The sequence below is a fragment of the Bubalus bubalis genome, chromosome 4 (genome assembly GCF_019923935.1).
Source record: "Bubalus bubalis isolate 160015118507 breed Murrah chromosome 4, NDDB_SH_1, whole genome shotgun sequence".
In the NCBI taxonomy this organism is placed as follows: domain Eukaryota; kingdom Metazoa; phylum Chordata; class Mammalia; order Artiodactyla; family Bovidae; genus Bubalus; species Bubalus bubalis.
The window spans coordinates 92,455,349-92,479,698 of NC_059160.1; the positions used below are offsets into that span (position 1 = coordinate 92,455,349).

Genomic DNA, 24,350 nt, shown 5'->3' on the forward strand with positions numbered 1-24,350 from the left:
GAAGTGACTTGCCCTAGGTCACACAGCAGTATGGGAGGAATTGCCTCCGGAAATGCTTCTCTCCGAGAGAAATCTCACTTTTCCAGCAAGTGCTCTTTCTCTAAGCCGCCTTCTTGTGTGAATGCTGGACACCTTGCTGGCCGGGCCCCTTGCCCTTATGGTGGCATGTAGGCCAAGCAAGGCTGGGGGGGTGTCCGCGGTTCAGAGGGCCGGGGTCCTGTCCTCTCGAAGCAGTCTAATTGCTGTGTGACTTTGGACCACTGCCGAGCCTCTCTGGGCCTCATTTTTTCCACCTCTTCCTCGGGGAAGCCCCGGGTAAATTTACTTAGAAGTCAGCTCTAGGTTTGCAGCCTCGGTCGGAAGGTGTTAGCAAGGCCACAGACGCTTCACCTGAAAAACAGCTCCCCCACCCCGGCCACAGCCGGGCGGATTATGTAACGGGGTGTGCAGCGAGGGTTGGGGAGGGGGGCCCGCGGGGCGGGGCGCTCGCGGCTATTCCGGGCGCCGCTATTTTTAGCCCCATTGATGAGGCTGCGTCGGCCGCGCCGCCGGGATTCCGGAGACGTCAATGGGCGCGCGTCACGGTCCCCCGCCTGCCCGCCAGCCGGGGGAGGCGCGCCCAGGGCTGGGACGGCGGCGCGGGCGGCCGCGGGCTGCGGGGGCGGGGGGCGCGGCTGCGGCCGGAACTGCGGGGCGGGGGGCTGCCCGAGGGCTGGGGGCACGGGGCCGCGGCGGCGCGGCGGCAGGAGCGCTAGGCGGCGGCGGCACCGTGGGGGCCCGCGCGCCGTGCCCGCGACCCCCTGCCGCCCGGGCCATGGGCGCCCCCGCGCTGCTGAGCCGCTCCCCACTGGTGGGGGCGCGACCCCGGAAGGCGGGGTGGAGAGGCCAGCCGGGCGAGCCGGGCCAGGTGAGGGGGCCGGGGAGGGGGCACGGGGGTCCCGGGAGAGGCCCGGGAAGAGATGGCCCTGCAAGGGTGCGCGTCGGGTGGCCGGGGCCGCGCCGGGAGTCCCGCTTGGAAACCAGGGTGATGGGGGTGGTGGGGGTCAGGGACTGGATTCCCGGAGGAACCAGCTAGCTCCGAGTCAGCCCCCGAGTGAGGCGGCCAGCGCTTTCTCACACCAGCCCGCCAAGGGTGGGGTTTGGCCCGCGAGGGGTGCTGGAGGTGGCCAGGCCGGAGAAATTCCTTCCATTTACCCGTTGGCTGCAGGGAACGGGTTCCAGGAGTTCAGTCCGAGAGCTCGGCTGCCAGGACGCCGAGCCGGGAGGGACCCGAGTTCCCCACTGCAACCCCTTCGTGGGCCACAACAGAGAAACAGCCTGGTGAGGGTCTCGTGGAGTCAGGAGCGGACCTGGGATTAGAAATGCTGCAGAAGTGGCATTTACGGTGGTTTCCAATGAAGTATAAATTTGGGTTGGGGGTTGTGCTGGGAAAAGGAAGGCTGGGAAGGAAGAGGTAGGTGGGTTCACAACAGTTATGCCCAAAGGGTGCTGGTGGAGTAGGGGGGTTTCAGTGGTGGCTTCATACATGGTCCTAGACCCTCTTGCTCCAACTGACTTGGATGAAAACTTGAAAGGGAAGTGAGCCAACTCTTTGTATTGACCGAGAGCTGAGTGGAACAATGACAAGTGTATAGTACAATAAAGCCAAGATTCCAAGCGATGGCAGACAGGGGGAAGGATGGATCAAGCCCAACAGGATGAATGTGACTGATTGTTAATTTTGAGGGCTGTGCTGGAGTTTAGAAAATTAGCTGAGAAGTTTAGCCTAGCAACCCAGGCCCCAGAGCTTCCCACTTGCTCTCTGGTGTTGGCTATCAAACTGCTCTGTGCCCACCAAACAGGTCCAAGGAGGGAAGGGGGATGCCCAGATTCTAATTCTGGCTTTGTCACTTAACTAGATGTGTGACCTTGGGCAGGTTGCTTATTTCTGTGCCTTAGTTTCTTCCTTGTTAAAATGTTCATAATAATCGCTTCCTCATAGTGTTGTGAGGTTAAAAGAGAACATGGGTGTAAAGTGCTTAGTGATGTGTTTAGCACATCAAAAAAAGTGAAAGTGAAAGCGACTAATGCTCAGTGCCTCTGACTCTTTGCAATCCCATGGAAGCCCACCAGACTTCTTTGTCCATGGAATTCTCAAGGCAAGAATACTGGAGTGGGTTGCCATTCCCTTCTCCAGGGAATCTTCCTGATCCTGGGATTAACTGGGGTCTCCTGCATTGCAGGCAGATTCTTTACTGTCTGAGCCACCAGGGAAGTTTCTTGGTGTTCAACAAATATGAGCTGCTGTTGTTATTGTTGATAAGTGTAATATACCCACTTCTGGGTGGGGACATTAGCCAATGCAGAGTTTATGCTATCAGAAAGCCACCAGGGCTGCAAAGGGTCTGTCATTCATGTCCTGTTGCAAGGAGTTTAGATAAGAAAAGTCTCAAATATGCCATAGGAGGGAGGAGGAGTTATCAGATGGGCATAGCTATGCAGGATTGGGATCCAGGACTGGGGGTTGGACTTAATTGTTGACTCAACATAAGGAAAAACCCTCAGACTTTGAGTATGCCCCCAGATAGAAGGGACACCTCCTTAACTGCAGTGTCAACCCTCCTCCCAGCCCAGTTCTGTTGCAGGCATGTGTTGAGTCCCCCTCTCCCACATTCCACCAGTACTTACTGAGCATCTGTTAGTCCTATGGAGATGATAAAAACAGATTAACGCTGCAGGATGGGAGTGGAGGTGAAATGGGTTCGCCAACCTGATTGATGAGAAGGAACTGGCCATACAGACATCATAGGCAGTGACTTTCCTGGCAGAGGAAACAGCCAGTTCAGAGCCTCTGAGTGGGGAAAGAGCCCATGAGGCTGGAGCACAGGGAGGAGGGGGAGCTGGAGCTGGGGACTGAAGTATGGGCTGATGGTCGCATTTCTCTTGGGACGGAGTCACTTTCTCCTCCTCTAAGCCCACTCAGCCCCCAGTTTGTCCTCTGCACAGTGCTGATTGTGACTGACCTTGATTCGTTCCCCCACTGTAACCTCCTGGGGCCCACAGATCTCGGTTTGCTCCTTGGATTTCCCAGTGTTTGAGGTTCACTATCTCGTTCACAGTAGGCCCTCAGTAAATGCTTGTGGAGGGACTGTGAATGTGGGACTGGAGATGAGATCAGATACCTGCTCTAAGATGTTTTGAATCACTTTCTGGGGCACCAACTGGATCCCTGACTCTGGCCCCTGTTCTCAGATACAAGTGGGGAAGACCCTGGCACTCAGGTTGGGCCTGACTGTGATAGAAGGTGTTTGGCCTCCTTTACTCCTCAGCTGTGGGCTGGAAGGGAGAAAAGGGAAAGTTGGTGGGAGCCAGGGGGCTAGGGCCTGACCGCAGACCGTTTCTGGTGCGTGGGAAGATGACAGTGTCACTCTGGGAGGCAGGTGTGGGCCTTCTACACCTGGCTGGGCCAGGTTTGCAGCCTGCTTTTGCCTTCTCTTTTGCTTTTGCCCTTACGATTATACAGTGGAAGTGAGAAATAGACTCAAGGGATTAGATCTGATAGACAGAGTGCCTGATGAACTATGGACGGAGGTTCGTGACGTTGTACAGGAGACAGGGATCAAGACCATCCCCAAGAAAAAGAAATGCAAAAAAGCAAAATGGCTCTCTGAGGAGGCCTTACAAATAGCTGTGAAAAGAAAAGAAGCTAAAAGCAAAGGAGAAAAGGAAAGATATACCCATTTGAATGCAGAATTCCAAGGAGAGATAAGAAAGCCTTCCTCAGTGATCAGTGCAAAGAAATAGAGGAAAACAATAGAATAGGAAAGACTAGAGATCTCTTCAAAAAAATTAGAGATACCAAGGGAACATTTCATGCAAAGATGGGCTCAATAAAGGACAGATATGGTATGGACCTAACAGAAGCAGAAGATATTAAGAAGAGGTGGCAAGAATACACAGAAGAAATATACAAAAAAATCTTCATGACCCAGATAATCACAATGGTGTGATCACTCACCTAGAGCCAGACATCCTGGAATGCGAAGTCAAGTGGGTCTTAGGAAGCATCACTACGAACAAAGCTAGTGGAGGTGATGGAATTCCAGTTGAGTTATTTCAAATCCTAAAAGATGATGCTGTGAAAGTGCTGTACTCAATATGCCAGCAAATTTGGAAAACTCCGCAGTGGCCGCAAGACTGGAAGAGGTCAGTTTTCATGCCAGTCCCAAAGAAAGGCAATGCCAAAGAATGTTCAAACTACCACACAATTGCACTCATCTCACACTCTAGCAAAGAAATGCTCAAAATTCTTCAAGCCAGGCTTCAACAGTACATGAACCGTGAACTTCCAGCTATTCAAGCTGGTTTTAGAAAAGGCAGAGGAACCAGAGATCAAATTGCCAACATCTGTTGGGTCATCTAAAAAGCAAGAGAGTTTCAGAAGAACATCTATTTCTACTTTATTGACTATGCCAAGCCTTTGACTGTGTGGATCACAATAAACTGTGGAAAATTCTGAAAGAGATGGGAATATCAGACCACTTGACCTGCCTCTTGAGAAATCTGTCTGCAGGTTAGGAAGCAACAGTTAGAACTGGACATGGAACAACAGACTGGCTCCAAATAGGAAAAGGAGTACGTCAGGGTTGTATATTGTCACCCTGCTTATTTAACTTATATGCAGAGTACATCGTGAGAAACGCTGGGCTGGATGAAGCACAAGCTGGAATCAAGATTGCTGGGACAAATATCAATAACCTCAGATATGCAGATGAAACCACCCTTATGGCAGAAAGTGAAGAACAACTAAAGAGCCTCTTGATGAAAGTGAAAGTGGAGAGTGAAAAAGTTGGCCTAAAGCTCAACATTCAGAAGACTAAGATCATGGCATCTGGTCCCATCACTTCATGGCAAATAGATGGGGAAACAGTAGAAATAGTGACAGACTATTTTTTGGGCTCCAAAATCACTGCAGATGGTGACTGCAGCCATGAAATTAAAAGACGCTTACTCCCTGGAAGAAAAATTATGAGCAACCTAGACAGCATATTAAAAAGCAGAGACAGTACTTTGCCAACAAAAGTCCCTGTAGTCAAGGCTATGGTTTTTCCAGTAGTCATGTATGGATATGAGAGTTGGACTATAAAGAAAGCCGAGCACCGAAGAATTGATGCTTTTGAACTATGGTATTGGAGAAGACTCTTGAGAGTCCCTTGGACTGCAAGGATATCCAACCAGTCCATCCTAAAGGAAATCAGTCCTGAATATTCATTGGAAGGACTGATGTTGAAGCTGAAACTCCAATACTTTGGCCACCTGATCCAAGGAACTGACTCATTGGAAAAGACCCTGATGCTGGGCAAGATTGAAGGCAGGAGGAGAAGGGGACAACAGAGGATGAGATGGTTGGATGGCATCACTGACTCAATGGACATGAGTTTGAGTAAACTGCAGGAGTTGGCGAGGGACTGGGAGGCCTGGTGTGGTGCAGTTCATGGGGTTGCAAAGAGTCGGACACAGCTGAGTGACTGAACTGAACTGAACTTTGCCTTCTGTTTGGGGTTGGAAGTCCTCTGACTCATTCAAACTGCCTTCCCCTTCTTCATGCCCTGCTCCCCATTGTATGCCTAGGTTCATTGGAAGTGCTGGTCGCTCTGTAAGAGGAGAGTCTGGGTGCTTTGGGCCAGAGGAATGCCCCTTAGCCTGTGGACCCTGGGACAGAAGTTAGAAGGGTGAAGGGGCCCATCACCTACTCTCTGGGACTTCCTCCTCATTCCCTCTACCACCTACCCTGGGAGCATCTACTTCTCTTTTCCTAGACCTCATCTCAGCCTAAAGGGCAACCTGATAACTAGGGAAGATCCCACCTTGACTGGTCCTGCCCTCACCTTGGGGCCCAGTCAGGAAAGGAGAGGGCTGGGTAAAGGGAGGAAAAGGGTAGGTGAGAAGTGGGGTCTGGGTTGCCCTGGCTGAAGGCTCTGGCACCAGCAGAATCAGGGGAGAACTTGAAGAGTTTGGAGGGATGGCACGCACATGCGGTGTTGGAAGTAGAGCCCAGGTGCACAGAAGGGGCTTGGAATAGGGACCAGGGTCTGGGGTTGGCTTTTATGTGTCTTCATTCAGTTCCTCCTAATAACAGTAGCACCTATGTGTGTCCAGCACTAAGTCCTTTGCATGCGAAATCATTGTAAACCTGCTGATAACCTTACGGTTGTTAATTTTAGAAACATCAATTACAGATAGTCATTTTCACAGATGAGGAGCAGAGAAGTTATGTAACTCGCCCAAGGTTACAAGTGAAGGAGCCAGGATTTGAACCCAGGCAACAGGAATCCGGCATCCGTGCTCTTCACCACTCTTCCCCAAGCTGGATCTCCCTGTTTTGTGACTAGAATCCCCTCACAGAAGATTTCCTGAAAGTCCCCATTGCTCAGATGAGAAGGCTGGGCCTCCTAGAGCTAGGAGCATGGAGCCCTTGCCTTGTGGGGGCCTGTGAGGCTTTGGGGACCAAGTTGGAGCCCATTAAGGAGAGAGGGGTGTTCTGCTCTGTCCTCGTGGTGGCTCCCTTTTCTCTACCTCCAGCTGTCCTTTTGTGTACATCAAGGAGCTGAAAGCTGGGTTGAGGTACCACCTGTCACTGCACCCAGGAGTAGGGTGTAAGGTTGAGGGGCTGTGTCTCCAGGGCCTGGAGATGCTCCAGACACTGTCGGCAGCTCCTAGCCACACTCCACGTTCCCAAGTGCTGTTCGCTTGGGGTGTGGGCCCCAACCTCTGATGCCCAGCTCAGGGGGCACCTTGGGCTGGCCTGTCCCCTGTCATGGCCTGGGTCCTGCCTCTGTTCCCATGTCTGTTTCTGGCTGTACTGTCTCTAGGGAATGGCCCTGCCGGCTGATTTCTCCTCTCTCACACGACTCCCTCTGTAGGCCTCCACCATGGACAGAGGCCAGCCTCAGCCCCTCCCCGGTGTTGGCTCCTTCTGCCAGGCCTCGAAGGTCCTAGGGATGGTCAACTGTTGTCTAAGGTCCGTCGGTCCACCCAGAGTGGTAAGTGCCCTGCCGTTGCCCTTTGTATGCCCCTGGGGCCTCCTGAGTAGGTGGTTGGGGGCCAAGGTGGGTGTAGGAGCTGCCTGAAGCGGATGTGGTTTGGGGGATGGAGGGGGAAGCCCTGCAGAGGTAGCAGGCGGTGCTGCTAGGCACGGGGAGATCTGATTTCTTTGGTAGTGGGGGTGGTACGGGGGTGGGGAAGGGGGAAGCCTGACTTTCTTAGCAGGACAGGCTTGGGGGGCCCTCTGGGCCTGGGTGTCATGGGGTTGTGGGGAGTGACGGCTGCCAGGGCAGCATGTGCCTGGTTCCAGGAAGTTGATGGGGTGAGGCTAGGGGTGCTAGAGTCCTGATTACATGTTTACCCAAGAGAGCTGGAGTTCAGCTTGGTGTCCTGGACAGGGACCCTGTAATTCTCTTTTTCCTTCCCCAGAACTGAGGGCCGTCTCTAAGCAGCAGCCCCTTCTCAGCCATCTCTGAGAGACCCCCCACCAGGTGAAGTGGGAGCTGGCTCAGTATCCCCGCCAGAACCCCAAACACTGTTGCCTCATGTGGCGTTGGTGTTCAGGGTCCAGAGAGTCCAGAAAGGTGGCTGGGGTGCAGAGGACAGGGTGTCTAGCCCCCCAAGCCTGCAGAGAAGGAGGGACAGCCCTGGGAAGCAGGGCCTCCTGTGCTGGGGGCTGGGCTGGGCATGCACCTGGCCTCCTGATAGCAGCAGGCGCTGGGCCACCAACCTTGGGCGGGCCGGGGCGGGGAAAGGAGTTACTGTAAGTGGATGAGGCAGGTGTTCCTGGTCAGCCGGAGGTCTGGATGCGGGAAGCACGTGAGTGGAGATGACAGCAGCGGCCGGGTGACTTTCCCTCTGCTCAGCCCCCACCTCCGCCCTCAGCTCTGACTCGGCCTCCTGAGTGCCGGGCCTTCCCTCTGGGTACACAGTGGCTCCTGTGGGCAGAATTCCTCGCATTCAGTCTGTTGTCTGGATGAGGGAGGTGATTGGGTGGAATTCCCATGCCAGATATGCTGCCAGGGGCACCCTGAGGGGCTGCCAAGGGGGCCCCATGAGCGCTAGAGCTGCTGGTCTTGTGACGTGGGCACCTGTCTGCCAGGCCTGGGCATGGGCCCAGGGTCACGCTCACGCCGGGGCTCCCGTCAGCTGACTATTTTGGGCTCTCGCTGACCCGGGCCAAAGTCAGGCCTCAGCCAAGAGGGCTCCGAGGCAGCTCCCCCGTCCCCAGAGGCCGGCTCTGGTTTCAGCTATATAAACAGAGGAGGACACGCTGCCGTGGAGGCCGCTCTGCGTCCTGAGCCCACTCAGCTGGTGCACAGCCGCGGCCGGCAGGACAGGCTGACTGGGCGGTCACGTCTCTTCCTGCAGGGCTCCTCAAGGCCACCAGGAAGAGGCCCCAACCAGCCCTGGGAGTCTCCCTTGGCGCAGTTGTCCAGGACCTCTGAGAATCAAAGCAGGTCGTGTGGAGGAAGCTGGTGAGTCTTAGGAATGGCGAAACCAAGGCACTGGGGCTGGGCCATTTGGATCTCTTTTCGTCATGACTGTCTGAGTTGTGGTTTCTTTGGCCTCAAGAGGGGGGATGGAGGGGGAAACAAGGGTGGTCAGTCCTCTCAAGGAATGAGAGTGAAAGCTTGACAGCCCTGGAATGGTGGGACTTGGACCACATTGTGGTTGAGAACCAGGAGACGTGGAAGTCTCCTTCCTCAGAGATCTGCAACAGGCTCTTCAATCCTCCTCTCCTGTTGGCCCGGCCTGGATAAGGCACTGGTCTGCTCAGGCTGGGGAAGGACGCTGGAGAGAGCTGGTTATCAGGCAGGTCCCTCAGCACAGGCCCCTGGGTAAGGCCCCCGGCCCCCTCGCTGGTTGGGACTTGGGATCTGAACCCATAGACTGATGTCTCTGAGCCCTCGGCCCTTGCCCTGCCCTCCTAGCCTGGCTTCCCGGCTGCTTGGGTGCCTGAGAAGCAGGGCCGGAGCGAGGCTTGGAGGAGCCGCCAACCAGCTTGCCACAAACACGCTCCCCGGGAGCCAGGCCAGGAGCCTGGGCCGGCGTGGAACAAGCGGAGCTTCTTACGTGGGAGGCTCCGTGTTCTCCTCCTTGGTTCTCGAAAAAAATAAATAAATAAATAAAAAAAATTTTTTTCCCTTTCTGAACGTGAGTCTCTAAACGAATCCAGAGGCTGTGACTAAAAATACTTTAACAATAGGAAAATGCATCAGTCTTTCCGGCTGGGACTCGTTATCAGAGGGTTTTTATTTTGGAATTTGAAATTTTGCCCAAGGAGGCTGGGTGGAGACCTTGGGCAGAAGCAGGAGAACTTGGTGGGTTGTTGATGTTCCGCAAGGTGGTGGGAGACCCTCCAAGGGTGGGGGAGAGAGGAGCTGGCCAGGATCTGAGCAACCTGGGGGGACGGAAGGAGAGCTGCGGAGGGTGCAAACGAGGCGTGGGCCAGCTTTTCCCCAGGAACTCCGTGATCTTGTCTGTGTTTTTCAGTTCTGTCTGGATGTTCTTCCTGAAGGCTGGTCTTGTTCTTTTATGCTGTATGTTGATTCCTTCTGGCCTGAGAGGGGGCTGGGGGTGGAGAAATTACTCGACTGAAAATGACCTCTGTGGAGAGAGGTCTGATCTCCTTAATCAACCAGCCATCTTCAGAGTATCAATTGAGTACTTGCTGCGTGCAGTCTGGAATTTTCCTGGTGCTGGGTGGAGCCCCATCTCTGGACACACTCTCATTTCCTTTTACTCAGCCCTGGAGGGGAGAGGCGGGACAGGGGTACTATTTGTCTCCCAATTCTTGGAGGAGGAGGGTGCGGGGCCCCCTAGTCGAGCTGACGGCCCTGGTGTCTCCTTTCTGTGCTCGCCACAGGATCCTGCTCTAGAGCCCGGGTCCCCAGACAATGCTCCCGTTTCACTGTGGACCCTCCGCCTTCTGTCAGGGAATTCTTACAGCACAGGGACTTGTGATTTTGTCAGCATTGGGCAGATGAGGAAACGCTCTGGGAGAGGGCAAGGGACTGGCCCGGGTCACACACCAGGCTTGCTGGCTCCTGGTCAAAGATGCATCTGAGAGTTCCTGTATCTTTTGTCCTGTTGGGGGCTGGGCGAGACATGGAGAGCGGTGGCTGACCTGTGTGTCCTTGGGAGCCAGTTTTCCCGGAGGGAACAACACGCCTGGTCATGGCAGGGCCTGGGCCAGGGCCAGGAGATCAGGCCTGGGCCTGACCCCACATCCCCAGTTCCCAAAGCCTTATGTGGCAGCCCTTGGGGCAGTAGGCAGCGCTTCCCTGCCCACAGCGCAAATCCCCCTGCTCGATGTGATGCTGGGGCAGGAAGAGGAAGTGGCCGGTCAGGCCTGGTGGTGGGTCCTGGGGCTCAGGAGGGGAAGCTCCAGGGGGCGGTGGGGGAGGAGGCAACGCTCAGTCCCTCTGCCCACCCCCCGGGAAGGGTGTGGAGGCCCATGGGTGGGGATAGTCTTGGTGAAAGTAGGGCAAGTTCCTGCCCTTTGCTCAGCAGGGGCGGGGGCCAGCCTGTGTGTGTGGGGGGGGCAGTGTGGGAAAGGGGCAGTGCAGTTCCACTTCCTCCATCTCCTCTTCACCCACCGTCTTGCCTGGGGGACAATGGTGCACTCTGGCTGCCCATTTGGGGCCTGCCCTGGGCTACGTACTGTTTGAGGATGCCTCCTGCCAAGGTAGGGGAGACAGGGCCTTGCTTTCACGTTCACACATTGGTTGTGGGGAGGGATGGTCTGAGCACATAAGTCTGTGGGCCGCAAAGGATTTGACAGGCAGGGACCAGGGCCTAGCTGAGCGATTCAGAAAACACTGGGAGAGACCTTTCTCGTGCTAGATACCGCGGGCTCTCCTAACCGTAGCTATGCTGAATCTGTGTTGATAGAACAAATACTTGAGAAACAACCTCCGTTTCTGATTTCAGTAAATGCCAGCGGCATCTGCATCCATTTGAATCGATGTATCTCTCCCATTTAGACATGATTATTTGGGCTTCCCTGGTGGATCAGACGGTAAAGAATATGCCTGCAACGTAGGAGACCTGGGTTCCATCCCTGGGTTGGGAAGATCCTGTGGAGGAGGGCATGGCAACCCACTCCAGTATTCTTGCCTGGAGAATTCTATGGACAGAGGAGCTTGGCAGGCTACAGTCCATGGGGTCACAAAGAGTCAGACATGACTGAGCACATTTTTTAAATAAACATTTTATTTCTGAGAGTATAACATACATACAAAAAAGCATACAAACCATAGATGTGAAATCTTGAGAGTGTATAGTTTGATGACTTTTTCATAGGTCACCCAGGTGACCATCATTCAGACTAGGAACTGGGATGCTTCCAGTTCCCGCAGAGACCTCCTCGTAGGCACTGCTGTTTTCAGTTTGCAGGCCGTGTGTGTACCTGGCTCTGTGGTTAGACTTATGAGACTCATGGCTCACGGGGTCAGAAGCCAGAGCTCTGGAGTTCAGAGTTGAGGGCAGTGGGTCCAGCACAGAGCTGGGAGTTAGCAGGGGTGGGGGTGGGGGGTTCTGATTCCTGGCCCCTAAGCCTCCATCTCCTCATTTATAAAATGCAGGTGGTAATTCCTAGAAGATTAGGGAGAGGGTGAAATGGAAGAATCCATGCTGTGTCCTAAGCCGAGGTCTGACCCTTCACTGGTATTCCCTACTCCTCACACCCTCAAATCTTCTGCTGCGAAGGTACTTACTATTACAAGTCAGGCTGGTCCAGGAGGGTGGCATGAGCTGAAGTCTTAGAAGGTCGGTGGGATTAGAGTAGAAGGAAGAGGAACAATGTGCCCAGTGGGTGGTGGGAAGGTTGAAGCCCAAGTTCTTTGTACTGGGACAGTGGGGAGCCCGGTGTTGCTGGCACAGCACTTGTGCCGTGCTGTGGGAGCCTGACCTTGGGCAGCGCTCTCTCGTCTCCAGCATGACATATTCCCCTGCCCTTCCCGTGTTATCCTGGCCCTGCCTTACTTTCTGGTCCTCACCTCAAAGTTTTGGATACCTCTCCTCCCATGGTTATTACCTGTCGCTTTCCACCCCTTATCTCCCCTACAATGAACTGTTCACTCTGATCTTGCTTATCTTAAGGGCTGGACTTAGTGAGGTCCCTTGGAGTCTCCATCTGCCCTTGGACCAGTTTATGCTCTAGGCCTCCCAAAGTTTGCATCTGTTATGCATTTTCAACAGTTCCACCTTAGTTGGATTCTACTAAGATTCTCTGGATTTGAAGCCCAATGCCACCCTCCCTGGAGGGCATCTGGCCGGCAGGGATGAAGCTCAAGGACCCCCAATCCCTCTCCCTTCTGTCTTAGGCTAGGTGCTCCTGGCTGTGTTCCTATAGAAGGACCCTGCCCTTTTCTCCTTACTTATTTTCAGAGCGTAATGTGTTCTGAGACCCTAGCATCCGCCACCTCCACAAGCATGGCCAGGTGGCAGCTGCTCTTGCCTCGCCCAGCCTCTGCCTTTGGGACAGCAAGACTACTGCCTCCAAACCTGCCATCTCCCACCCAGGTGGGCCCTGGGCTGCCGGCACAGCTCTGGAGGCTAGATGCTTAGATGTGGAGATGTAGGCTGGGAACCTGGACCGCTCCTTACCACATTTGAGTTCCCTGAGGCTTCTGGGTGGACAAAGTAGGGAATGTCTGTGTTGCTTTTTACAAATGCAAAGTGGTGGGGTATATAGGAGGTGCTAGGGCTCAAGGCTGCTGATTCAGCTTTCAAAGAGCCGTTAAGGCTGCAGCTAATACACCTGTTTTTGTTTTGTGTTTTGGTGGTGAGGTTTGGAGGGAAGAACATTGACCTGACTAATCAACTTTTGCTACCATACTAGAATTGTTTTCTTTTCTGAGGAAGGCCCTGCTGGGGTGGGTGGGGAGGGGGGCTAGGTGGGGAAACCAGCCTGTGACGTGACTGGATTAGTTTCACCAGCCCAGACTTGCCTGTGCTTCTGAGCAAGGTGCAGCTCTTCTGGGTGCCCTTGGGTCCTAATGTGCAAAATGGGAAGACATGAATTATATTAGTGGTTTCAAAGCAGGTTTAAGCTGTGGAATTCATGTTTTTCCCAAGTAATATCTCAATGCAAAAGCCTAAGACAAAGAAAAACAAAACTTTGGTTAAAGATCATCCTATCCACACTTCACCTTCATGAAGGTGGCCTTGAAGGGTCTTTGGAAGACGGTTTAACAAAGGCCAGAGCTCTCCAAACACTGGTCCATGTTGAGAGCATGTGCTGCGATGGGGGCGCTATGCTAGGTTCTGACTGAAAGATACTGATGTTACTACATGGAACCTGCTCCATCGGCCGTGGACTGTAGGATGTGAAGAGGAGACAAATGGTGAACGGGCAGTTTCTTAGTGGGTGTGGGCAGGGAGAAGGGCAAGTCACTGGCTTCACTCAGATGCTCTGCTGCCTTCGGGTGCCAGTGAGGCACGGGCCATGGCTGCAATATCAAAATATGATTTCAGAAGAAAGTGAAAAGTAGCGTGTGAGGCTTCAAAAGCAGAGATTGGTGGTGGGCAAGGAGTGCAGAGACAGCAGAGGTAGAGAATGGGTGATGCTGGACGTGCCAGTGGGACCTTTGAGTGGGCAGAACCGAGGGCTGGAGAGCAGAGTGTGGGAAACCTGAGAGGGAGGTGAGAATGGAAGTGAGGAGCAGGAAGTGCCTCCAGGGTAGAGGGAAGTGCTGTTGGGTGACCAGGGGAAGCGAGAGTGGCGTCCTTGGTCACAGGCTCAGTGTGGACAGGGGGAGGGGAGGGGCTCTCTTCTAAATATTAGCCTTTTTTCCTTCCTGTCTTATCAAAGGTGTTGGCTCTCCAGACTTGGGGCACCCCAGGGAGGTGAGGGGTGACAGCCCCATCTAGGAAAGGCTGCAGGTGGCTGCAGCCGGGCCTGTGCCCTCGTGCACGTGAAAGACACACTGCCTGCAGGTGCTGGAGGTAAGGTGGGAGGGAGGGGTCGTGGGCAGCGGCGGGGGGCGGTGAAGAGATCCCCTAGAGATGTAGTCAGGCTCCACCCCAGTGAGCCACCGCCTTGCTCTGTGACCTTGAGCAAGTGTCATTATTTCTCTGAGCCCGTTTATTTATAAAATGGGGAAGAGTCGGCACAAATTCGATAAGATTTCTCAGGCTCCACCCGGTTCTGAAATTCGGTAATTTCCCAATTAGAGTGCTCTCACCCTGTCAGGGACCGGAGAGGATAGTGGTGAGAAATCTAGTTCAGCTGTGAAGCACAGCATTGGCCTGTCTCTGGCCTGGCGAATCCTACCCTCTAGAAGGTACTTTGCATAAGAAATTGGGGAGAGGAAGTAGGGAGTAAGTGTGTGTCTGTGTGGTGGTGGGGTACTGTTGTGTCTGACGTCCCTAGAAGAGAGTGTGTCTGTGTGGTGGGTACTGTGGTGTCTGACGTCCCTGGCCAACCTCTCAACTCGAGACCCCGCTGGTTCCCCGGGACGCGTCCCTGAGTTGCCCAGCCCAAGGCCTGCCCACGCCGCTCAGCCGGTCAGTGGCACCCCAAGCCAGCAGGGAAGGCTGGGGAAGGTGCAGAGGCGGAGCCAGGCGCAGTCGTGGCTCCCAGGAGCACCCGGAGGGTGAGGAGATCCTCGTCCGGGGAAGCCCCGCGGCCTCGGAGCTAGAGCGCCCTCTTCTCGGGCTCTGGCCCTCGGGCCTGTTTTCTGCCCCGAGGGCCTGTGTTCCTGGGTCCGGCCGGCGGAGCCTTGCGAGTCTGCGAGCTGCTATTTTTAGCTGGCGCGGCGGGCGCGAGGGGACTATTTATAGATCAAACAATCCGCGCTCCCTGCGTCAATGGAACCCCGCGTGCGTCACGCGCGCAGACATTCCAGGCCCCCCCTCTCGCCCCGCCCCCTCGGGCTCCCCGGCCCCGCACCTCCCCCTGGCCGCCTCCCGCCGGAACCGCGCCGCCCCCCGCGCCCTTGTATGGCCAAAGCTCGCCGGGCCGCGTGCGTCAGTGGCGCCCCCGCCCCTCCCCGTGCGTCACGGAGCGCTTAAGAGCAGGGTCCGGCGCGGCCGGGAGTCCCAGTGGTGGAGGCTGCGAAAGTTGGGGGAGTGTGCAAGACAGCGGGAGCGCACGCGGGACCAGGCTGCGACTTGGGGCGCCGGTCCCGGGCAGGGGGAGCAGAAGCCAGCCGGGTAGGTGCCCCCTGGAAAGCGTGCATCTCAGCGGGGCTCTCCGTTTTGGTTTTGTGGCGGGGAGGGGCGGGGGGTGTTGCATGAAGGAGATACGTGTTTGCGAGGACCGAAAGAATGTTTTGGGGTTAGCATGAAGGAGGGCGAGTATAGGCTGCAACTCTGGCTGGGGGGTTAGGGGTTGGAACGGGATGAAGACCCAGATGGGACTGGAGTCTGTTGGGTGTTGTGTGTGTGTGTTGGGGAGGCGGGGGTCTGTGCAAGGTGGAAGCCACAGAAGTCAGTTGGCGCCTGCAGTGGGGACTCGTTCAGTAGGAGGCTGTCTAGAGTTCAGTCTCCCAGGGTCCCTTAGTTGGCACAGGACTCCCAGGAGTTAGTTGCTGATGGGGGTCTCGGTGCAGTGCGGGGAAAGGTGCACAGAGTTTTGGGCTGCTGGGATCCGACTCCTTCCAGGATCGGATTTCCAAAAGGGTCTCCTCCTCAGCTTGTCAGCTCACTCCTGTACCCCTAGTTGTTTTCTTAACACTCATTCTTAATGCTGTGGGTTAGTTTCTAGGGTTCCCCAGTTGGAAGTTTCTGCCTGAACTATCTTAGGAGAGGTCTGGATTGTCCTAGCAAATGGCTTAACATTGGTGACTGAACTGTGGAGGGGGTGCTGCTGCGTGTTGGAATAAAAGAGGCTTCTTACGGCAGAGCACAGTCTCTGGAAGCGTAGGGAAAATTGTTTTTTAATGTAGCTTGAATCTGTGTGTGTGTATGAGAGAGAGAGAGAGGTGGAAAGCTTCGTCCTTGGGGATCCTTGATTGAAGTTGCTGATGTTGGAGTTTCTGGTGGGGGTACCACCTAGAGAATCCCCCTCCCCAGTCTCTGTCGGATCAGACAGGTAGGGTGCAGCCTGAAGGCTTGTTTAGCACAACAGGTGCAAACCACATTGTTGCCAAGACCTGCCTGTAGCCGGATTCTCCTTGCTCCTTCCTTCAACCCCACCTCTTCCTTCTCCGTGTGTCCCTGCCAAAGGCTGGATGGAGGTCCATATCTTGTGTCATTAAGTACCTGCATGAAGGCAGGAGTGGGGATAGTTTGGTGGGGGTTGATCCGGATGTGGGACTTCCAAGTGGAGAAACGGGATTTGAATAAGGCTGGAATGCCCAGCCCAGTCCTGCGTAGCTGCTGCCTCTTTTACTCCACCCCAAAACCTTCCCTGCCAGGCTGTCTTAGCGCAGACAGACGGGGCCAGCCTTATCGCTTGCAGGTACTTTATGCCTATGGATGGGCGCCACTGGTTGGTGGGGCCAAAGTTTCTAGGGGCTCTGTTGTCTCAATTGGTTGTGGGAGTGTCAGGACAGGGGTGGAGCTGCCCTGTCCAGGGCCCAAGGAGGCAGGAGAAAGCCTATTACGGGAGAGCTCCCCAGGCTGTTGGCCAGGAGGTAATGCCAGCTTTTGCCCCCTCCTGCTGTCCCCCTTGGTTATGGCACTCCCTGTTTCAGCTTGCTTTCTTCCCCAGCCTCCCTCCCTGACTGATGAGGCTAGGGTCACAGAGACAAGGCAAGGAGGTAGGATGAGAGCCTCCTCTCTGCATTAGCTTTTGACTTGTCTGTGAACTTAAAGACCCCCCCTGAATGATTCTCTCTGCTCCTTCAGATTCCTCCAGATTTGAGGGGGTGTAAGCCCCCTTTGTCTGAGCTCCTGGGTTCTTCAGGGCACAGAACTGTTTAGTGGAGGGACCCAGACTTCCATCACCCCCAGCAGACTTCTCCTCTGCCCTACACAGCCACCTCAGGTAGTCTGCTGGACTCTGAGTGCTCTTGTAAAAATAATAGGGGGAGATGCTGCGGGAAAGCAGAGAAGTTCCTTTTCAGGACTCGAAGTCCAGGGGCTGCTCTCCCCACCACACTCCGCCCTCCAGCATATGGCATTTTAAAGGTCTGGATCCCGGTTACCTGATCCCTTGGGGTACTGGGGAAGGAGGTTCGGCTCCTTTCCTCTTTCCTTCTGGGAGCATCCCAGGCAATGTAGAGTGGGTGCCCATCCCCAGATGGCAGGACTGGGGTGCGCGTGGGATCTACAGCCTTTGCTCAGTATGTAGGGTGAGGGTGGGGTTGGGGATGGGGGTAGGGAGAGGCTAATTGCTGTCTTGGCTGCTTTCATAGGCAACTGGGCCTTCACTCTCAGCTCCTCTTCCATTTGCAGGATGTTGTTCTTCAGCTCAGGCACTGTGGGGGGAGGAGAGGAGGGGGTTTTGCAGAGGCTGAGCCATGCCTGGGAATATTCCCAGAAGTGCCAGGTTGGAGGAACAGCGTATCTGCTCCCAGGACTGGGCTCTGGCTTTGCCTGGCTGCCTCTCCCACCCACCCTTCTCCCAGCCCCCACCCGCGCCTTACCCAGTTAGGGAGAGGCAGGGGGCTGGACGAACACAGCTTTTCCCTGTTCCAGCAGAGAAATGCTGGCTACATGCCCTCCCTAGGGTTCCCAGGCTGCCCGGGGTGTGGTTGGCCTTCCGACTTGAGCCCACCCTTGCTGGGACCTTGCCCAGGGGCTTTGTGACATGGACATTGAGGTGGTGCTCTGGCCAGGTACCAAGGATTCCTGGGTTCTGTGGTGGGCCATGGCCCTAACGCCTCAGTGTCCCATGTCTGGCTGGGAGTCCTGCCTCCTGGCCGCTCAAGGACCTATACTTAGAGGTCAGGCTTCAGGCCTCTGTTACTGACTTCCCTCTCCCCCTACTTTGGTCTCTTCCTTCTCCAGAGATGCCCTGTATCCAAGCCCAGTATGGGACACCAGCACCAAGCCCAGGACCCCGTGACCACCTGGCAGGCGACCTCCTGACCCCCGAGCTCAGCAAGCCCACCATGGACCTGGCCAGCCCCGAGGCGGCCCCCGCTGTCCCTACCGCCTTGCCCAGCTTCAGCACCTTCATGGACGGCTACACAGGGGAGTTTGACACCTTCCTCTACCAACTGTCAGGCACAGCCCAGCCGTGCTCCTCGGCCTCCTCCTCGGCCTCCTCCACGTCCTCATCGTCAGCCACCTCCCCAGCCTCTGCTTCCTTCAAGTTCGAGGACTTCCAGGTGTACGGCTGCTACCCTGGCACGCTGAGTGGCCCTCTGGACGAGACCCTGTCCTCCAGCGGCTCTGACTACTATGGCAGTCCCTGCTCTGCACCGTCACCATCCACGCCCAGCTTCCAGCCTCCCCAGCTCTCTCCCTGGGATGGCTCCTTTGGCCCCTTCTCGCCCAGCCAGACTTACGAAGGCCTGCGGGCATGGACAGAGCAGCTGCCCAAGGCTTCTGGGCACCCCCAGCCGCCGGCCTTCTTTTCCTTCAGCCCTCCCCCCGGCCCCAGTCCCAGCCTGGCCCCAAGCCCCCTGAAGCTGTTCCCCTCGCAGGCCGCCCACCAGCTGGGGGAGGGAGAGAGCTATTCCATGCAAACAGCGTTCCCAGGCCTGGTGCCCACTTCTCCCCACCTTGATGGCTCAGGGAGGCTGGACGCGCCCGTGACCTCTGCCAAGGCCCGGAGTGGGGCTCCGGGTGGAAGCGAGGGCCGCTGTGCTGTGTGTGGGGACAATGCTTCCTGCCAGCATTATGGTGTCCGCACCTGTGAGGGCTGCAAAGGCTTCTTCAAGGTACTGGGCTGCCCTTGGTATAGCTTTTTATGAGAGGTGGGGCAGGCTGGTCTCTCACCCCAGCGGGCTTTGTGGTGGCTTTGCTTGGGCTCTCCTTCCAACAAGTCTGCTCTTTAGGAAGAGGGCAGGCTTGGCCTGGTGGGCTGCCATCCTAGGAACAGGAACCTGGGACCTTTCATGCTGACCCTGGGGTGCTGGAAAGATGGAGGGAGGGGCGACAGTGGGGCAGAGGGTGCAGGCTATGGGGTTACCCTGGAGGGGGAGTTTCTGTGGCCAGCCTCTGGTTTTCCTCTGTCTGGCCTCCCCCTACTCAAGGTCCTGGTGGGAAGGGGGGGCCCAGGCACTCGTGTTCCTGGCACGAGATGAAAGGATGCGAGGAGAGGGCTTGGTGCTGGAGGGCTGGAGGTGGACTTGGGAACAGGCTGCGTGTTTGTCCCAGCGCTGGGTGCCTGCCTCCCTGCCCGGCCCCAGCCCTGGCCCCTCCTTAGCCTCTCGTGTCTGCCTCAGGGAAGGGGCAGGCGGACACAGGCACGTTAAGAAGTGTCAGTGTCTGGGCTGCTGGGGAGCCCCTCGCCCCTCATCCTGCATCCTGAGGGTAAGGCCAAACCCTCCCCCAGTGTCCCCAAGACTTTTTTTCTTCCTCCCCCAACCCATCCATCTTATCCTCCCCTGCCACCCAAATGTTAGAAAAATAGTTGTGAACAGAGAGCGCTTTTGTCTGCAATGGCAGTAGGATCTGGACAGTCCCCTCCCCTGGCTCCCCCCCACCCCCACCCCACACTCTGACAGCCTGTTCCGTGTTGGCCCCCTCCAGCGCACAGTGCAGAAAAATGCCAAGTACATCTGCCTGGCTAACAAGGACTGCCCTGTGGACAAGAGGCGGCGAAACCGCTGCCAGTTCTGCCGCTTCCAGAAGTGCCTGGCCGTGGGCATGGTGAAGGAAGGTGGGTGGTTGGGACAGGCCCCGAGGGACAGAGGTGGGCCGGAATGGGGTGGGGCCCGCAGACTGCCTCCCCGGACATCTGTCCTGGTGGGCCGCAAGGGAGGGCGTGCCTAGGCCTTCTGTCCTCCCCTGCCTCCAGTCCACCTGCCTGCCTTGTGGGAGTGGAGATCGCTGCAGGGTCCCCTGGGTTCTCGGGGGTTCTAGCTCCTCATACTTCGGCATGCTTCTAGCACCGGGGTGCACAGCTTGGGCTGGGAGTCCTTTCCCTGGGCCCCTTTCTCCCTGCCTCACTCCAGCCCTTTTCTCTGCAGTTGTCCGGACAGACAGCCTGAAAGGACGGCGGGGTCGGCTCCCTTCAAAGCCCAAGCAGCCCCCAGAAACCTCCCCAGCACACCTACTCACCTCCTTGGTCCGGGCGCACTTGGACTCGGGGCCCAGCACTTCTAAACTGGACTACTCCAAGGTGAGGCCCTGCCCAGCCCACATTCGGCACTTCCTACACATGAGAAAAGCCACCTGCTCAGCCCCTAGTTCCACAGATCGAAAAGAGGGTTGGCTCCTCTAGGCTGACCAGATGGAAAAATGTACCCCTCTGGGCGGTGGCCAATTAAAAAAAAACCGCGCTCCTTCCAGCAGCCTCAGCTCTGGGTTAATAGGCGAGAGTTGGCAAGCAAGCATGGGCGGGATCTCGGCTCCATTCTCACCCTTGGGATCTGGCATCCCAGGGTGTGACACAGCTGTACACGGCCGCCTGGGTGTGGGGCTCTTTCTGGGGTCTGACCTCGTTGGACCACCTGCCAGTTCCAGGAGCTGGCGCTGCCCCACTTCGGGAAAGAGGATGCTGGGGACGTGCAGCAGTTCTACGACCTGCTCTCGGGTTCCCTGGAGGTGATCCGCAAGTGGGCCGAGAAGATCCCCGGCTTTGCTGAACTGTTTCCCGGAGACCAGGACCTGCTGCTGGAGTCCGCCTTTCTGGAGCTCTTTATCCTCCGTCTGGCCTACCGGTGAGCATCCCACTGTGTGCTCAGCCCTCGGCCAGCGCCCTGCCCTCCAGCCCCCCTAACGGCTGTCTGCACCCCACCTGCCAGGTCTAAACCAGCCGAGGGGAAGCTCATCTTCTGCTCAGGCCTGGTGCTGCACCGCCTGCAATGCGCCCGTGGCTTCGGGGACTGGATCGACAGCATCTTGGCCTTCTCGCGCTCCCTGCACAGCTTGGTGGTCGACATCCCTGCCTTCGCCTGCCTCTCCGCGCTTGTCCTCATCACAGGTGGGAGGCCGGTCCCCAGACCCAAGGAGATGGGGAAGGCCTGAGGGCCTGGCTCTGGATGTACCAGCATCTGGTGCTTCCTGGGCCTCCTGCATTGTGGAGTGAGGGTGACGAGGTGCAGAGAGGGCAGGCGTGGCTCAGGGCAATGCAGTTGGTGGTTGGCAGAGCCGGGTTTCAGGCCTAGCTGTGGCTGACGGCAAGCCATCAGCCCCTGACGTAGCCAGACTACTCAAGATCCTGACTGTGCAGGTGTCGTGTGTGGCCTCAAGTTTGGGGTTTTTTTTAAATCTTACTGAATCATGTTGCATGGAAATTTTCACCAAGTGTATGCACATACACAACAAATAGATCAAGAAACAGACACGGGGCTTCCCTGGTGCCTCAGTGGTAGAGAATCCGCCTGCCAACGCAGGAGACACAGGTTCAATCCCTGATCTGGGAGAGTCCCTCATGCTGTGGAGCACCTAAGCGCGTGTGCCTTAACTACTGAGCCTGTGCTTTAGAGCCCAGGAATCACAACTATTGAAGCCCATGAGCTGCAGCTGTTGAAACCCTCCTGCTCCAGAGCCTGTACTCTGCAATACAACAAGCCCTGCAATGAGAAACCTGTGCACCATAACTAGAGAATAGCCCCTGCTTGTTGCAACTGGAGAAAGCCCACGGAGCAACAGAAACCCAGCACAGCCAAATATAAATAAATAACTAAAATTATATTTTAAAAAAGAAGCAGCCATGACCAGTACCCCAGAACCCTTCCTTGTGCCCACTTTTTAGTCATTAGCTGCCCGAAGGGTAGCTACCACCTTGACTGCTCATAGCACTGATTAGCTTTGCTGGTTGTGTACTTCATGTAAATATGTAAACGTAATTGTGCAAGATACGAGTTTTTGGCATTAAATGTGGAGGTTTTTAGGTCTTTATTTGTTAAAGCACCAGAATCTGCCCCATCTCTCTCGCTCTTTTAAAAAAATATTTACCCATTTATTTGACTGCGTAAGGTCTTAGTTGTGGCACACGGGATCTTTTGTCGTGGCGCAAGGACTCTCTAGTTATGGTATGTGAGCCACAGAGCACATGGGCCTTGATAGTTGAGGCATGTGGGATCTTGGTTCCCCTACCAGGGAGCAAACCCCTGTCTCCTGTGTTGCAAGGTGGATTCTTAACCACTGCACCACTTAAGTCCCTGGTAGGGGACTTCCCCTGCCCCATCTCCTTTTCAGTTAATTTTTTTTAAGTTAAGTTTTACAAGGCTACGTAGTACCAAAAAAACTGTAGGACAGAATCCGAGGTACTTTCGGCTGCAGAGAGAGCACTGGGTTTTGAGGCCTGCTTTCTCTGGAGGTGACATCTGTAACGCTGCTACACAAAGCCAAGGTTTCTCACAGTAGTCTGGGGTGTTAGTCGCTCAGTCATGTCCAGCTCTTTGCAACCCCATGGACTGTAGCCTGCCAAGCTCCTCTGTCCATGGACTTCTCCAGGCAAGAATTCTGGAATGGGTAGCCATTCCCTTCTCCAAGGGATCTTCCTGACACAGGGATCAAACTCCGGTCTCCTGCATTGCAGGCAGATTCTTTACCATCTGGGGTGGGGGCAACCAGAAACCAAAAAAACAACACTGGGCCAGTCAGTAACTTGCTTAAGGTTTTATTTCCTTTTTGTGACCTTAGGCAAGTCTTGGGACCTCTCTGGGCCTCACTTTGTCCCTTGGAAGATGAGGATGACGAGCATTGCTGCCTTGCTGGGCTTCTGGTGGGGCTCCTGTGCTTGTGTGGAGTGCAGGGGGGCATGGGAGATGGTCAGTAGCAGCAGCTCCAGAGACCTGGGGGCAGCTAACTCTGCAGGGGAGAGGGGCGTCCGGTTCTGGGCAGTGTGTCTAATCCCACACCTTGTCCCCCCTCTACCGCAGACCGGCATGGGCTGCAGGAGCCTCGCCGGGTAGAGGAGCTGCAGAACCGCATTGCCAGCTGCCTGAAGGAGCACGTCTCGGCCGAGGCGGGTGAGCCCCAGCCGGCCAGCTGCCTGTCGCGCCTGCTGGGCAAGCTGCCCGAGCTGCGGACCCTGTGCACCCAGGGCTTGCAGCGCATCTTCTACCTCAAGCTGGAGGACTTGGTGCCCCCTCCACCCATCGTCGACAAGATCTTTATGGACACGCTGCCCTTCTGACCCTGGCCCGGGAACACGCGTGCGCTTGGTGTGCGCGCTCATCATGCCACCCCACGTGCCTTTAGCCCATGGCCCACGGAGCCCCGGAGCATCACCCCGGCCTGGGCCTGAGCTGCAGACTGGCTGCCCCTCCCCCTGTCCTCTGGGAGGTCAGCAGGGAGCTCATGGCCTGGGGGAGAGGGATGCATTCACAGGGGTGACCCTTACTATTTGTCTTACCCCCCCAGCCCAGCCCTGGTCGTCATGTTTTTGTAAGATAAACCGTTTTTAACACACACACACCGCCATGCTGTAAATAAGCCGAATGCTGCTGTAAATACAGGAAGGAAGAGGTTGAGGTGGGAGTGGGGTTGGGAGGGAGGAATGGGCCCCTAGCAGCCGCCTCCTACTTGCTCTCTTCCTGCCCTCCTTCCACGTGTACATAGACTCACTCTAGGAGGAAGACAAATGACAGATTCTGACATTTATATTTGTGTATTTTCCTGGATTTATAGTATGTGACTTTTCTGATTAATATATTTAATATATTGAATAAAAAATAGACATGTAGCTGAAACTGAGATCTTATCTCTGGCACCCTCTACCCATACCACCCACCCCCAAAATGGCATAATAGAGACACAGGTGGCTCCTGTAAGTCTGTCTTTATTTTTGGGCAACCCATGCCAGGTGGCATATGGGAGCTTAGTTCCCCAACCAGGAATCGAATCCACACCCCCTGTAGTGGAAGTGCAGAGTCCTAACCACTGCACTACCAGGGAAGTTAAGTCCCTAGCTCCCATAAATCTTGCATGTTACCAACTTGGCTAACAGGCCTCAGTTTACTCATTTATAAAAGGTGAAAGTAACGACACCTGCTTCACGGGGTTGTTAGGCAAAGCACTCAGACTAGTTTCTAACATGGAAAAAGCCTCTGGTGAACAGGCCAGGCTTGTGGATGGGGCTTGTGCTGGGGGCCAATTCGTCCACCGGCTTTGCTTGGAAGTTCCTAACCTGAACCCCAGCTCACATGTCCCCTGGGAGTTTGGGTGGGGTGCTCAGTGTAGGGCTGGGTCCAGGGCAGCCCAGGATGGTGGTAGCCACTGTCCTTACTCAGTAGAAGTCTTTGCCCGTCCCCACTTTCAGTATCCCTCACACAAGCCTAGTGCACCAGCAGCTGAACCCAGGTTAT

At 55.7% G+C, this 24,350-nt stretch overlaps 1 protein-coding gene across 7 annotated transcripts; it reads left to right on the top strand.

Moving 5' to 3' along the window:
• The first annotated feature begins 888 nt into the window (after positions 1–888).
• On the top strand, positions 889–23,735 carry NR4A1 (nuclear receptor subfamily 4 group A member 1). 7 transcript variants are annotated; one of them, XM_045165473.1, is made up of 10 exons: positions 889–907; positions 6,903–7,022; positions 8,395–8,501; positions 13,844–13,977; positions 17,929–18,806; positions 19,621–19,750; positions 20,061–20,212; positions 20,551–20,753; positions 20,838–21,016; positions 22,923–23,735. In XM_045165473.1, exons 5-10 carry the CDS (start codon positions 17,931–17,933, stop codon positions 23,177–23,179), a joined length of 1,797 nt encoding a protein of 598 aa, XP_045021408.1. In that variant the 5' UTR covers positions 889–907; positions 6,903–7,022; positions 8,395–8,501; positions 13,844–13,977; positions 17,929–17,930; the 3' UTR covers positions 23,180–23,735. The 7 variants fall into 7 exon arrangements, with proteins under 7 accessions (XP_045021408.1, XP_045021405.1, XP_045021409.1 ...); XM_045165470.1 differs by lacking the exon at positions 13,844–13,977; XM_045165474.1 differs by lacking the exons at positions 889–907; positions 6,903–7,022 and having other exon boundaries at positions 8,310–8,501.
• Positions 23,736–24,350: the final 615 nt, after the last annotated feature.